The 16,318-nt window shown below is 42.5% G+C and overlaps 1 protein-coding gene across 12 annotated transcripts in view; it reads left to right on the forward strand.

Annotated features, from left to right (window-relative positions):
• Window positions 1–1,009: 1,009 nt before the first annotated feature.
• Window positions 1,010–16,318, forward strand: part of LOC116430825 (uncharacterized) — a 32,349-nt gene continuing 17,040 nt past the window's right edge. For 8 of the 12 annotated variants that reach the window (XM_076367581.1, XM_076367585.1, XM_076367584.1 and 5 more), the window contains exons 1-4: window positions 1,010–1,040; window positions 1,479–3,185; window positions 3,757–3,952; window positions 6,563–6,724. In XM_076367581.1, the coding sequence (XP_076223696.1) occupies window positions 2,802–3,185; window positions 3,757–3,952; window positions 6,563–6,724 (742 nt within the window). In that variant the 5' untranslated portion in view covers window positions 1,010–1,040; window positions 1,479–2,801. Of the gene's footprint in view, window positions 1,041–1,478; window positions 3,186–3,756; window positions 3,953–6,562; window positions 6,725–13,466; window positions 14,184–15,632; window positions 16,017–16,318 lie in introns of those variants that run through there. The other 4 variants (XM_076367586.1, XM_076367588.1, XM_076367587.1 and 1 more) reach the window with 3 other exon arrangements.

A 16,318-nucleotide genomic window follows, 5' to 3' on the forward strand; every position in this document is an offset into this window, starting at 1 on the left:
GCCTTCTTTTCTGCGCACACACAACGCGGTTCTATCATATTCGGAACGCCGGCGGATCAATCGAGATACGAACGTATCGCGAAGCCACTTTCCCAAAGCATAATCTCCGCCGGCCACCATGGAATCACGCCGTAATTTTTATCCTGACACCAGTCGCTAATGTTTCGTTCCTATAGCGACAGTATCTCGAAAGCGTGACGCGAATCGATCAAACAATACAGCCTTACTATGCGGTAAGGCTTTTAGATAAATTCATAGCGCACTCGAATCCTATTTTTTATAATAAAACATTAAAACAGAGTTTCACCAGTAAAATTGTATTACATTACTTATCGAATTTATTATAAAACTTTTTCACTCTTTTAAACATGATTTCTTCCTTGATAAAGTATAAAACGACCATTTCCGAAATGGTGCAGAAATTCTCATTATTTCTTCATTATTTTTAGCAGAGGTCCACGCCGATGGGAAATAAAATAAAACTAAATGGTCGAAGCAGTAAATGAATAATGCGCTTCGGAGAGAATGTCCCATTCATTTCTGTTAAAATTCATACGAGATATACCGTTGCAAAGAGATACGCATTTGAATGAATTGAACATTAATTAAAACATTTGTTAAACATTATTGTAACTCAATTGATGAACGGTGATTGCGGAAAATATGAAAACCGAAATGTGAGAGTATGGAAGTTTCATCTGCGGCTTTATCATGCATTCTTCTGTCGTATGAAATTTATTTACAGACGGTCGACGCTTGAAATAGTGCTCCGTATGCACTTGTCACCAGGAAGATAGGGGCTCCGTCCCTCCGGAGCACTTTTTTTGTCAGGAAGAGGGTTATTGAACCAGCCAGGTGAACGACTACAGCACACCCGACGAGCATTTAAAATTCTAGCTGAGTGTGCACTACATTACATCGGTCGCGCTATCAGCGGCGTCGATAACAGTAGTGGTTTCGTTGACCGGCTTAAAATCGCGCTCCCCCACGAACTTCCTACTAGAAGACCGTGGGGACGGTGCGGGAATGCGACGTGACCGGTAAGACACATTTTTCGCTGGCAATTACTCGCGAATTGCGAGCCAAGAAAATTAAACTTAGAGAAAAACCGAATTCAGGTTCTCGCCGAATGTTTCCTCTCCAAATGCCCGAGGCAAAAAACAATTAACATTCTTCCGTTAAATTTCAAACTTTCTTTGAGATCCTGTACTTCCCAAGCTTGACTTTTCGAATTTCCTTTTCTTGGCTGTTTAATTTTCTTTACGAAGAAACGTTATTAAACGTCACTCGGAAGCCTGTTCAAAGAAAATTGTAGGAATTTATTTCTGAGAATGGGCGAATAGAAGTTTAAGCAGGAATATTTATTTCTTTCCTTACGGATTTTTCGAGTATTTTCATTTTGCTGTATTGCAGTTTTTAACCTAGTGGATCTAAGTGAATGTGTAAGATTTATAGGGTAGTTACTAATATTCTTCCAGATCGAACAGGTCACGCCGCGCCGTTGCCGGACTCGTGGTAATTATAATATCTAACAACTGTTCCATTAGTCGTGCACCACCTCTACAGTCTTGCTCGACGACAACAGGGACGTAGGTACGGACTTAATGAAACGATTATCATCGCCGACACTTCCAGTTGCGGTCTGCCCACCAGAAGTGTGTTGCCGGTCTTCTGATAACGCATGCGACGCCGGTGTAGCGCAATAAAAAACTATTCAGTCGCACTTAAACAGTGACATAAAACACGTCCAGGGGTAGGATAAAAAAAATATTTAAAATAAGGAAACCTCACAGGTCGTAGATTCTAGAAAAAGCAACACCGAACAACCAACAGTGCTCGTGCGTGTATTTTTAAACCAGTGAAACGCCAGTGGAAACATTTGTTATTCTGTCAGGTAAACAAATAGCTGTACGGAAATCCTAAACAAACATTACACACTAGACGCGTGACATTTAACAAATACGAACAGGATTAAATATTCATCGATACTTCAAATACACCAGTTATTCGAAAAGCACAAAGACCTTTTTCCTATGGGACGCGATGGAACAGTACGTTAATCGGTTTCCGACCGTGACAATTGCACCGAAGCCAATCGTTCGTAAACATTTCCCTGTAATTTACGAGCGTATTCGTCGCAACGACCGCTTCGGTTCGCAACAGTGCCCGCGACATATGGTTTCGTTAACACTTCCTGAACCTTGATTCCCCGCGCCGGCGTTAGGAACAATTACGGCGCGGCGCGTATCAAAAATGATAAATGTTAGATAATTGCAACCGGCGAAGAAGGTCGCTCTTTATCTCTTGTCCCGCGTATAAATGTCGGGGAGTTATTGTCCGGCAATTTATCTGTTCTCGCGTAACGACAAGCCCCGCTGCGAAGAGAGGAGGGGAGGGTGGAATGGATCGCTTAATTATGTTAATTTTCATCGGCCGCTTTGTATCCGTCCAACCCCGCGAACTTCTCAGTTCCACGGAAACACGAGGCCTCGCGAGAAACGCAATTTTCCGTGTATCGCCGTTTTCGAGTCCGCATTGTAACCTCCTAACGAGTTTCCGCGTTGAAGTTGTCCGATGACGAGCAATTTCGCGATCCAGACGAAAATAATGGTACGAGTAACAGGCGCGGACGTGTAATTCTCAGTGAAATCATTCGAACAGGCGCCTTCGATGAAACAATCGGGAAACTTTCGAACGACAAACATAATTTTTACTGAATCCATGTTCGACGATCGTGTATAAGTGATTTAAGGAAGTCGCGGGTTATTTCGTTAATGGAGCATTGAAACAGCTGACGGAAGATGAGCTGCAACGTGACGCCCCTGAAGAAGTACGCGGAAATTAGTTACCGCGTGAAATGCGTGTCCGTGGAGAACGAGCGGGTGTTTGGTGACGTATACGTCACTCAGCAGACTAGGAATCTTCTGTATTGTGCTGACGGGTATCAGTTTCCCTCGTTGTACGCCGGGAGAAAATGCAATCTGATACAGAAGAGGTGGGAGGGGCCGGATTTCATGGAGCTGAATAAGAAGAAACCGATTAGAAGGGCCAGCGTGATGCCGGTCAAAGCGACGAAGAATTGCCTGAAGAGGTCCAGATCGACCGGCGACACGAGATCCATGGTTCAATACGATTGCAAGAACAATGGCGACGGGCAGGAAGAAATTGAAGTCAGGAATCTGAAGGTAATCCTCTTTCGTCTCTTTTCTTATTGAATTTTAACGTTATACTTTTTCGATTATTAGACTGCTTTCCTCGAGAGTAAAGAATTGTATTTTGGAAGTAATATATAAACTATAAATTGATGCATTTATAGTATTCGGAAACATATAAACTATAATGAAAAAGATACTTTTACTACATTTTTAAATGTTCTTTATTTATTCATTCTCGTCGTTCTTCTTAATTACCAATTTCTTCCACATTTGTACGTTAACTCATATAAACATCTATATATGGGAAAACTGACAGTTCAATGAAACTCCATAAACAATTTTTGCTCGTTCACCTGGAGAAAATGGAAGTTCGATCGAGACGATGGGAGATTGCCGGGTATTAGAGAAAATTGACTGTAGTAAGAGAATTAGGCGAAGGCTAAGTAAATACGTCTTCGGAGAATATAAGGCTTTTCGAGTGCAATATGAAATTAAATTAGAGTTCCGCGATCTGAATCGAATGGAGTTTTCATAATTAGATGTCAGTCGAATTTCATTAGAGTTTCAACCGATAATGGGTGAATATTATTGCGTGTCACAGACGTATCCGACGCCGTTGCCTCATGTATTATCGAGAAAGCAGCGCAGCGTCTCGTTGCTGGTGGATCAGCTGTTGCTGGATATCTACGGGTTGCCAGACGGTGACAGGGGACGATCGGAAAGCGACTCGACAGCCTCGTCCCTGAAGGCGCGTCCCCGGCATCAGCATCTGCAAAAGGCGCGTCTGCTATGGAAAAGTAAGAGTAATTCAATAAGAGACACAAACGTCCGTAACAGCGGGGGAAAAAGAGAGGGACACGTAGGCGTTTGATAAATGGGTTTACATCGGGGACATTTATTGTGGACGCATCTCTTTGTTGAAGACACGGGATCCGATTATACAGCGCGTAGAATTTCATAATGCCGTAGACCTGAATACGTTGATTGTGTAACCGGCATCGATGAAACAGAAACGTATCGCGGTTTCTTCGGTGTCCCGTTCGCAGAGGGGAATATTGATAATTAAAGTTTAAAATTGTAACTCGACGTCGCTGTAGAACGGTACATTAATTTCCTTGCGGTCACAGGGGAAAAAGATTTGTAGCTACATGTCGCAGGAATTAATATGGAAGGGAAAATGGAAAAGTTTGCTTTATATGCTCGTCATCGCGAGAAAACATTAAAATTGAAGAACCGTTTGAAATTCACGCATTTTTGAAAGTATGGTAAGATAATTGCATGAAATGATAATTTCACGTAATATTTAATATTCTATCGGAAAATGTGGTTTATTAATAAATTAAGAAGTAATGAGCAAGGTTGGTAAGAGACGTCCGATGGAATATACCTCGTGGGTAGATTAATTTAAATATAAAACGTAGAATGAGGTAGAAGTACGTCAGTGGTCGCCATTGTTTTAATTATTTTGTCAATGGAGAGGAAGATAATCCTCAAATTTTAATTTCGTATGATTTAAAACGCCTTTACCTTTCCCGGGGATCAATAATTAAGCGAGTTTCTACGAGTAGCGTAATTTCGCTGGAGACATCGATCCAACGTGGCGCGAGAAATTCGAAATTTTACTCGAATTAGGCGAAGACACTTCGGCAGAAGCTGACGAGACAAGAGGTCGCAGTGCCGAGACAGACAAGCGACCTCGTTGACTTGAAGGGAAGAAGGTTCTTTGACTTGGAGTGCTACTTTTTCCTCCTTTTTTCCACGGGAGAACCACTCCTTTTATTTCTATAGACGATGCTACTTCGTTGAACGTGCATGGTGGAAACAGGGGTTAGATTGAGTGGACGCGGAATTGAAGCGCATCAAGACATAGTATTCTTCAAAATTCTCGCAGCCTCAACTCCCTTCGTACAAAATACCAAATACAAAATAATTAAACTCATCAGTCGAATCATACTTTCCACAGAAGAAACAACGATCGATCTCATTCTCATTTCCATCTATGAAAATAGAAAAATCATACGTTTTACATAAAGAGTCACGTTAGAATAATAATAATCTTAAAATAAAACACACGCTGTCCTCGTTACCTGAACGGACAGACTCATGGAACGTTTCGCTAATCCCTGACGGATCCGCGCCGATATGAATACGCAATGGAGGTCGAACGTGCGTGGAGTTGATACGCGAGCGATAGAAACCCTAGCCCCGTCGAAGATTTCTTTCACGGCGTTTTATATTCGACGCGATGTACCATTTCGCTGAGTTAGCCAATTTAAATTTTAACGCGGAAGTTATTCAACTTAGTTAAGGCGTGCTTAGGCGATCCCGGCGGGCCGCTCGATTGAGAACATCTGGGCCGCCGTGTTCAGAATGATCAAAGGGCTGGTGCCGGCGTGGCGCTGATTTCTTCCAGCGGGATCGGGGAACCTAGGGAGCATAAGTAACACCGGGAAGAGTTGGAAAACTGCAATCTTCGGCGAGTGTGTACACAGGGAGAGCCCTTTCGGGCCGTTATCAAGATTGCGGCTTCAATTCACGAGCTGCGCGCAGTGTCCCGCCTTGTCTCGCCTAACCTGACCCCGGGTAAACGCGCCCCCGTCAATTTCGAAGTATCCCCCACAATATCGCGCACCCTTGCGAACTCGTCAGATTTCGAATCACCCCGAGTGCAGCTGAAAATATTCTTTATTTTACGACGCGACGCGTTCGAAATCCTCTGGCCCTCGGGAAGATTGCTACCCTGTTGCGGATGAAAATATTATTAAATTTTTAGGATATCTTGCACATAAATCGTCAGGGGTAAAAGTTCAATTGTGGAGAATTAAAAGAAATTTGTAGCAATTTCTTTGTAGTATATGTATATGTTTCTGTGGATTTATTTGTAAGAATTGGAATTGAGGAATATGTGTCTTAATATGATAGTATTGATAATGTTTGAAACGTAGGAAATATGTGTTGGAGTAGGAAAGCTCATAAAAAAAAAATTAATTAATTCAATTGCAGAACTAAACTCCTCATATAATATAGTTTCAAATATAAAATCAACGGGAGATTAACTTGACGATCATCCTCTTTAAATCTCAGTCTCGAATGAGATTGAGACTGACTTTTTGTTCCCCAGAATTTCTTTATTTTCACGATCTCGATGCCGCGCGATGAAACAATGGCTCGTCATTATCAGCGTAAAATCAAGGCGGGCTTTGAATTGAAGTTAAAGTATTATAAACACACAATTTATTCACTGTTCAGACAATTATGATAGAACGATTTAAAGCTAAATTGCGTTACAACGTTATCCCCGTTAGTCATAAAATGATTAATAAGTATTTTTCTTATCCGATCAATCGAATACTATTAATATTCCAAGGCACGATTTATTAACCAGCAATGTATTTTTTGTTTCACAGGTAAAAGTGAACTTCAGATTTTAATATTGAATTTACGCGACCATATCAATCATACCGGCGGCATACTGATCCGTCAGCTGCGCCGGAAGGATTATCTCACCATCAAACAAGAAAAACAATTCGACATTATTACAGCATACCTTCGGGCTAACAACGGAAAATGTGAGTTTTCGACATACTTTTAATATAGTCGCCTCATCTTCTTTATCAGGGATATGAAAAGTTAATAATTTATCAAAATGACACTAGATCCACCGAAGAAGCTCATCACCGGGCATAATTGCGCCAAAAATTATATCAAAATTTAAATTTCAATATAAATTTCAACATGGTGGTCATCCATTGAAAAAAGATTTGAGAATGTTTTCATATTGTTTGTTGGAGGAATTTATATTATTAGCGTACCCTCAAAGCGTTATTGTAACATTCTCTTTCTAGTTTTAAGCCACACAGTGTCACTGACAATTTGCACGTTACATTTATGCAAACCGCGGCGATTAGAAGAGTAGGAAGTAACGTACAAGAAACAGCAACGTTTCCACTATAACCAGCTACTTCTGAATAGACAATAGGCTCTCTTATAACACGGGAACGCAAACGTCGCGTTGTTTTCTTCGCTGGAATCCTGTGTTTCATTTACAAGAATAAAAACCTCGGTCTGCGAGAAACGATCTTTTTGCTGTTTCACGTGAAGAATCGCGACGCGATTTACAGTTCCGCCGCCGCTGGTTCCTTATTATTTATCTTATCTCTGCTTTGCATTTATAAATATGGAACAACTGGAACAGACATTCAACCATGAGCGCCGAAACGTGAATGAGTCATAAAACGATACGTAGCGTATCATGCACAGTGGGCATGTTAAACGTTATAATTACTATAACTATTATAGAAAATTAGAATTATTATAGAAAACATCACGATTTTTCAACGAATTTTTCTGAAATCGTTAAAACGATATCGACGGGAGATGTATCTTCTATACGTAGGCAATTACACTTTTAATATTTCTGAGAACCAATGGGGGGATCACGGACGATATCCGAAGTCCCTTGGGAAAGACTTGACGAAGAGATCGATTTTCTTCGGGAAAATTCGAAAGGATCTCGACTAGGAATATCTCGTTTGTCCTCTAGGGACATTTCGAAAGGACCACACGCGGGGCACAGTGATCCTTCAACATCTTCTCGGAGAAGAACCCCATTTCTACGGATACCTCAGCAAGAACTCGTGAGAACTTTCGTAATTCCTCAGAAACTTTGAAAAAAGCTGCTTCCTCTGAATATTTCCGCGTGCTTCGTTGAGAATCGTCGTGATACACGTATGCATGATGTAGTGAACACGAATGTAATCTTATAGTCACCATTCAGAAGTAAATTTCTCCACAGTGCCTGAATATAAACAGACGATATCATTCTTAATTGGTAGCATGGAAGTCTTATGCGAACTTCTTTTAATGCATTCCGTTTATTATACCTCCGCGAATTTGCATGAAAGCTTGGACAATAAAGTGTAATCGTTCTATTAAAAAAAAAAAGAAACTGGTAAAAAGGTTGTTACGAAATAAAGTTTCTAAGATTTCATATCTCTAAAAGAGTCGAAATATGGTGGAATATATTCGGTCTACTTGCTCAATTTTGCGGCAGTACGAATAGAATTACAAGTAAACACGGGCAAAGCACAACCACGTCGTCTGCCATCAAACCACGCGCGTCGGGAAGTTCAAAGTCGCCGGCCGAGTATATTCCGTCCAGTTTCTTCAAAATATTCTTACGTAACTCGTATGCAATTGCCCGAGTTTCACGAGCAGGATCGTGAGCGGTGTACTCGAAAATTTTTGCTTGCCTACATGACGACGTGCAGTGATCGAAATGCTTGGTCCGATCCGAGAGAAAGTGAACAATTTAACCAAGTATAAATGCACAAAAGAAAAATGAATTTTTCAAATAAACTGACAATCGAAGAATACCAAAACATGAACAAATATGCTCACTATTACAGAACGAATAGTAATTACATTTAACCACTAATCACGTTTCATTTCTCTGTAACCGAATAGGTAACAATCTAAATTCACAATTGCCAATGTACAGTTGCATAAACAAATTTTTTAAGATGCACAAAGACAAATACAATGATTCGTTTTTATACGAAACGATTCTCGTACAGCTAGAATCTAGGTTTTAGATCGACAATCTCGATCGCCGTGCGATGCAAAAATTTCCAGCCAGGATCGGCGAACACTTTTCAACCCCGCCGGTGAAACCACTCGAAAAAAAGTATGCGAACACTTCAGGAATCCCGTTATCGGTTATACTTTCACCGCGATATCGCAAATACACACACAACGTGTGTCGTCACCGACACTTCCGGAAAACAAAAAGGCCTCTTTCACGTGCCAGCGGCGCGCGTTGATCAATAATTAGACTTTGCCGCGCGGAGGTACCGGCCGGACCACGCATGCCCGGCGTGCGGTACGCGCGGCCGAACCACCGACGACGTATCCCCGTCATTGATAAAGTTTTAATGATGTTGCGCCTGCGAAACGGAAATGCGGAACTTTCCTCGGTCTTCCCTTCACTTGACGTGTGGGCTCGTATTTAGCGCGATGAACTCGACGCATCGTGAGACATCGCGTGACGCGAACGCCGCGCATTCCGACCCCGAAGATATTCAACCGTTTAATGAAAGGGTTACGCTGGAAAAAGAAATTTCTCGCGATTTTGCAGAGGATATTCCACTCTTCGGGCTCCAAGAAATCGAATTTCCTTTTCTTTTGAGTCTGCTAACGTTTTACGTTGAATGAACATCATAAAGTTTGACCATCTATCGACGTATACATTTATTTTCATAATTCGTTATCACGTCTTGCGACGAGGAGTCAATAAAATTCACTGTATAAAATGTCACGTTGTTCTTTAAATGTTAACACATGCATCTGCGCGAAAGTTGATATCACTCGCTATTTCCATTTTTATGGAGAATGTTTGTAAAGAAGGATTTGCTTCACGGAGGTTCGTAACGTAGAATACACGGTTAATGTCAAAAGTTTACTCACAGACCTACGCAAGAACCTTTTTACTTTCTTTATTTCCAGTTTCAGTCACTCTTGATGAACGATTTACCGAATCGATAAAGTTTCCATGACATTCGGCGGTGGGAGGGATTGTCCTTATCTTTGTTGATAATCGGCCATTGGTGTACGCCGAGCTATAAAGAGGGTTTACTAGCTTGTGTAATTAGGGGTCATTCACTTAAACGATTTTATCGCTCAATAAAGTGTTTAGTACTTCGGAAGCTTCGGGAGCTGTAGGAAGTCCTTAGAGATCGAAGAAAATTATTATGCAAAAACGGTCGTCTGGCTTGTTCTCTAACTATTTACACAAATCTTGCGGAACTTAGGTTAGAAACCTAAAAATAACTGCTATATCTATCAACGTATGTTTAGAACTGAATCTTTCTGAAAACCTCGAGTTCTTACATTAATTTCTTAAATCCCAGAAATTGAATTGTTACTAAAAATTAAATTTTATAAGAGTAAAACAAAATTGTATTTTAAAAATGATCAATTTCATTATTAAAATTCATTTGTTACAAGCTGGTCGTATTTTCGATTGCGACAAAGATAGAAATAATAAATTCCGGAATCAGACGAGTGAAGAAATTTTCGAAGCATCTCTCGCCACTTTATCCGTGACCTCCTCTCTGTTTTATTTGTCCCCGAGACAGTCTTTTCGAAAACGTTCGCCCCGTTTAAATCGACTCGGATACTCGGAGAGCAATTTTTCATCCTTAGCTCCAGAAACTTATTGACCCTGCGCAATTTTTCAAACGCGCCTCTAAACTCAGCATCTCCGACCGCGGTGCTTCAATAGCTCAGCGAAGCGTACAAAATATTAAGTAACTGTTTCTGAGCCATTACCCCCGACGCGGACGCCGCGTCGACAAAAACACGATCCCACGGAATGAGCGTATCTACTGAATAATATCTGTCCAGATTATGCGTTGATGATTACATCGTTTATCACGAAACGCGACCGTTTACATAATACCAGAACTTACACTCCGGCGTTTCGCATGAATACAAATGTTTAACATGCAAGTTGTCCTCTCACCTACTTTATCCGTCCATTTGTTATTTATCGTTGAATAGGAGGAGGGAGCTATTTATCTCTTATCTTTCATTGGTCAATAAAAAGTTACGATTCTGCTCGCGTCGTTTTCCACGCTTCGGAATATAACATTTGATTTTTTATGTTAACCATTGAATCTATAACACTCGCTTCACAGAGCGGGTCGAATTGACAAATATTGAATTTTATAAATAATATTTGGTAAATGTTGATTTTGATGCAATTATACGAATATGTATCTGATACGTTGATTTTTGAACCTCTAATTTCCTAGATTTAAATAAACGAACATTAATTTCTCCAGAAACATTAGAATAAACTGTACGAGGATTGTCCATGAATCTAGTGCTAAAATACTACCTTCAATTTCAAGTATGAACCTAAAGTATTCGCGCCGGAAAAATTCGAATTATGTGAAACTGTGGTCCAGAATTTGAGAAGATCGCTCGAACGTCCTGATTGCTGACAATTGAAATTCAAACGCGGCGATCGCCAGCTGCGCGCGGAATCTGAAAATAACCGATCGTGCGGAGTTTCTCCTGGATCAAATTAATTCGAATTGCATCGGATTCGCAGGAGGGTAGGGAAAAGGGTCGCGCGACTCAGAGACGGACGCGTGTACGCGACCCGGCGTCGTTGACACCGAAAACGGTAATTCTATCTAGGAAACCGGTATCCTTTCCTCGGCTTTAATCAATATTCAGCTACTCGACTTCGCCATTCCCGTGGATTGAACCAGATTCGAGATGCAAAATGTCGATAATTCACGATTTTTATTCCCGTCGTTCCTCGAATACGGTAGCGGCGTAACCGCCGAAACGTATCGCAGGATCTGCCTGGCGGTGTTCCTAATTATTTCCGGCACCTAACCGCCGCTGCGACGAACGATAGCGGGACGCTTATCGCCGACACTAATCAGTAGAAAATGAGACGGTGCCGTGACGTGTTTTCGGATATGTATTTATTCCATGAGAACGTTTACGCGCTTGTAAATCGACTTTCCCTTGAGTCCCTTGGGCTTAATGAGCTCTTTGATTCTTGAAGATTATTTCTGGGACTATCTCAGCGACTAGAATACTCGCAGAAAGAATAGTTTGCGTTGAAATTATATTGATATTGAAACGAAAAGAAAATTTATTGCAATTTTTTTAATATTATTTTGGAATTGTTCGTTGGAATTGTTATTAAAAACAGGCAATGATAATTTTGTAGGTATTTATTGAGACTATCAGCAGTGATAATTTTATAATAGAATAGATTAGATTTTGAAATGTATTTTATCATAAACGTAATGATAATGTTGAACATAAAAGGGGGTTGATAGTGATTAAAGGTCGGCGAATTTTGATCGCAGAAAGCGGAATGTTTTGTGAGGGGTATCGATTTCACCGAATTGACTCTCGAAAGGTTAATCATCCAGTAACAAAGCAGTTAACCCAATATCGGATCAATTCTGAACCATACCGAATTTTTCATTATAGGCTCTTCGGACTTGATCGCTGCACTACCGAGTATGTATAGTGTTTCGAAATAGAATTGGATAGTTAGAAAGCATTTACGAAATGCGTATGAATTTTTGTTCACAGGTATAGTTCATACTGCATAATCAATTGTTTACAGGATGTTTTGCAACGAGTGATCTACTTATTTGATTCCCAAGCAATTGCCGTTTTCACATTTCGAAAATGTACAACGTATCATTGAACATTTGATCCAACGTTTAATTTCAATTTGAAATTCATTAAAAATATGGGTTGTTACGATGACTGAAATATATTGTATAAATTCAACTGCTCGTATCGAATAAATTCAAATAACACTTCTTTCGATAAATCGTTTATCCATGATTTGAAGTATTCGTGTCATCTGTTACGGGTGTGCATTCACATTCATCTCAGAAATTTCATTCCGCGTTCGGTCGCGAAGGGCGCGCGGATGCGCGTTATATCCGCGAATGTATCTGATGGCCTTAGTCTCAGCCGTTGTTGCTGATTCTGACGACATTTCCGACTGACCCATAAAGGGACCGAGTCGATAAGTTCATCGATCCATAGTGCGCGGCTTTGTTGTGCACGCGGATTAAAATCGACGCCGGCACCGCGATGACGCCGCGATAAAATCTTTTATATCGCCCGCGCATCCGATGCGACCTCTCTCCATTTGCCTCCCTCTGCCTCGCAACACCCCTTTTCCGCCAAATAGACGAGTAAACCGAAAAGGAGAACCGAAAAAATCCACCATCTCGAACGAAAATCCTTCAAACATCCCCGAAACGAAAGACAAAAGGCGAAAACAATCGCGCGGAGCATTCGTGGCTCCGAAAGAAGCCGAGGGGTGCGCGCACGTTGAAAGGGGAAGCCGCAATTTCACCCTCCGGCCGTCCATCGACCAAAAAGAAGGCGAAAAATAAAACCGAGGAAAAGCGGGAGAGAACACCGACGGTCCCCGCCACAATACAAATTACACCGGGAAGCGACGAGAGAACCGTGGACGCTCGTCGGAAGAAGAAACGAAGAAAAAAAGAAAGAGGTCCTAGGGAACCGAGCCACCCCTAGAGCTAGCAGCCACGGTGTTTCCCGTCGACAGTGTTCGACGGGAACGCGTCGAGCCACCCTCCCCCTTTTCCCCGCCGTCGTCCACCCCACTGATACAAATTTGCTCGCAGTGGGGTGGACGAGCGGTGTGGGTGTCGGCGCATGCGGCCTGACGGGAGTGGCTGATCGCTAAAGGCCGCCGAGAGAGAAGAGCGTATCGTTCGCGGAGAACGGCTTCAGTGCCTATTGCAGGGTTCTACAGGGCAGCCACCCCTCCCGCGTGTAACCTGCCCTCCATTATTGTCACGGTAGACGCACGCGCGCACTCGGCTTCACTCGCTCCCTCTCTTTCGTCTGTCTCCTCTATCGCTCTATCTCTCTCCCTCCCTTCCACCTTCCCTCTCTCACTCTTTCACTCTCTCACTCTCTCACTCTCTCTCTTTCTCTCTCTCTCTCTCTTCCGCCCCCGTGTTAGGTCGCTGTCGGCGTAGAAGTTCGCGTTCAGCTGATTCGACGGTATCCGCTCCTCGTCGTGACGGTAACCCTAGGTCCGTCCTGCTTCCCTTCGAACTCTATCGAGGCGACCTAACCGTTGATCACAGGGGGGTAGCGGTCTCGGTCGATCCCGCTTCCCTTGGTGTTTCATCTCGCCCACGCGTGTCTGTCTCCGTGACTCTGCTGTGCCAGTGCCCGTCGTTCGATCGGCTCTCGTTCCCCGTGAAACACGGTCGACCCTGCATGCGGAGGAAGCGTGCGGGAACAAACGAAGGTAGTACGCCTGTCGCAACGAGGGTGCACACGGGGGATGTGCGGCTCGGACGAGGCTTCGCCGTAGTACTAGCTCGGTGAGATGACGACGGACGTGTGGTGAAGGAGGCCCCGCGGGTTCTTGTTCGTCGGTGATCACGGCGTCGAACGCGAAACCGCGACGTCGCGAGCCACGCACCGAAAATGGTAAGACCTCCGGCGGTGGGTTTGCTCGTGGGGGTTGTGATTTTATTCTTTCGCTTTCGGTGGATCCATTGGAACGCTCGTGGATTGATAACGTTGACAGCTCGCTTACCGATCGAGCGAACGTTGATTTCTCTATTCTGCGGTTTGGGTTTCGCAGTCCTATTGCTTTTGGATTTGGGGATGACAGCGGAGAGGGCTGGAATGTTTCGACGGGGGTCGGGTGATTCTCTGGGAGGGGTGATCCGGATGCCAGTACACTTTCTGCACGGGTCGTTCTATTCTGTAGCATTTCCGACCTGGCAGGCATGCTTGCCGAAGACTTGAGAAATCAATGCCTTGCCTGAATAGGATTAGATAAATCGAAACGCTCGAAACGCGGTCGGTCGGCGTTAATCCCTACTTTCGAGTTAACGTCGCGATTTGTGGTGGATACGTGTGTGCATGTGTGTATCTACACGGGTGCGTGTGTGGGGAAGTGTTGTGCACTCGTGACGCTGTGGACGGCTGGCAACCATATGCAACCGTCTCTTTCAGTCTTCTTTTTTTCTGGGAGTCTAGTGGATATGATTTGTTTCATGAATTCTGCGATCATTTGTTGTTATCTTCCTTTAGTTTCATTCGTTTTTTAATGAGAAGATGCACGGCGGCTGAGAGAATGTTTAGACTATTTAGAAATAATTATCTGAGTTTCGTTGGAAAGTTTGAAAATTCGTCGTGTTGTCCATATTTGTGTGTTCTTCTCTCGAATTTCTTTGTTTGTATTTAAAAGACGTTTGTATCAGACTTTCGTTACGCGTCGAAAGTCGAACGTAACACTTCATACGTCACACGGTTACGATCGAACAGCGATCAACTTGTAACGTTCTCGGCAGCGTGGATTTCTTTATAAAATCGATCGCGTACGTTACACCAGCACCGTATTACATTGCCTCGTAACAGGTGGTACGTCGGAACAGATACTGTTAAGAAAAAGTGAAGGGGTGGGAGATATTTGTTGTCAACAACGAGAGTGTATCCATTTTCACAGAAACTTGTTCGATAGTGTTGACCTTTGTCGTGTAAAAAGAAAGCGAATTTCCTTATAGTTTTTATTCTTCTTATCTATTATCCTGAAATCGAAGCAAAATTAGAAATTCTGCAGGGACATAGATGTTCTAAATTTCATTAATATGTATATATTTACTAAATTTTTATTACAGTTTCGTTAATATTTTTATATATTCCACATCATTAGACTGCAGATTCTTAAGCAAGTTTACATTTTTATAGATTACTCAACAGAAACAATAACGAATTAAAAATAACTTAAAAATTTCCACGAACATGAATCTTTCATTACTCCAATTGCACGCTATACTGCAATAAACGCATAAAATCCGCAGTCTACGAATACAATCGACGCATCCGCATCGATCACGAGTGCATTCCCAAAAACGAAACTCGTCGTAGATTCTCGATCGAGGTGTCCCCTTTCATCCGGATAAGCGCACGGTGTCCAATAACAAAAGGAAAGGAAAAGCTGAACACGACGATCGAAATTTCAGACACGCGATAAAAATGCGTTTCGCGCAAAAGAAGCATCGGAACGCCGCGGCACGATCGAACACGATTTCGAGAAACTGAGCGCAACGGCGACGGATGATGAATCACGAAAACGGTTGAAAGGCGGCTGTACGCAGTGCAACAAGAGGCGGGAGAGGTGAAAGTGACGATGAAGAAGAAAGAGTGGCGTTCCTAATTGGAGAATGAGCGGATTTTTCAACTCCCTCAAAAACTTCGCGTCAGGAGCCGCGTACGCTGCCAGCTCTGCCACGAAGTACGAAGAACTGGAAGGTGAAAACATTATTCTCAGATACCGCCGTCGGCTGCACGTGAAACATGCTCCGTTTCCCAATTTGAAACCGTCGCGGTTCAGTTGAATTTTCTTTCGCCCACCTGCACGATGCAATTTGCTCTGTACACGTACCAGCGATAAAAAGCTTTCGCGGTTTATGTGAAGAATGGGTCGCGAGATGCGATCTTTTAATTCGTTTTCGGTAGAATTTCAGTTGGTGTTGGTTTACCGTGAGAACTTGGGCTCCGAAACCGATGCTAGGAGAATTTACCAGAAACTTAATATCCTTTTGTTAGTTTAA

This window comes from Nomia melanderi, chromosome 5 (assembly GCF_051020985.1).
Source record: "Nomia melanderi isolate GNS246 chromosome 5, iyNomMela1, whole genome shotgun sequence".
In the NCBI taxonomy this organism is placed as follows: domain Eukaryota; kingdom Metazoa; phylum Arthropoda; class Insecta; order Hymenoptera; family Halictidae; genus Nomia; species Nomia melanderi.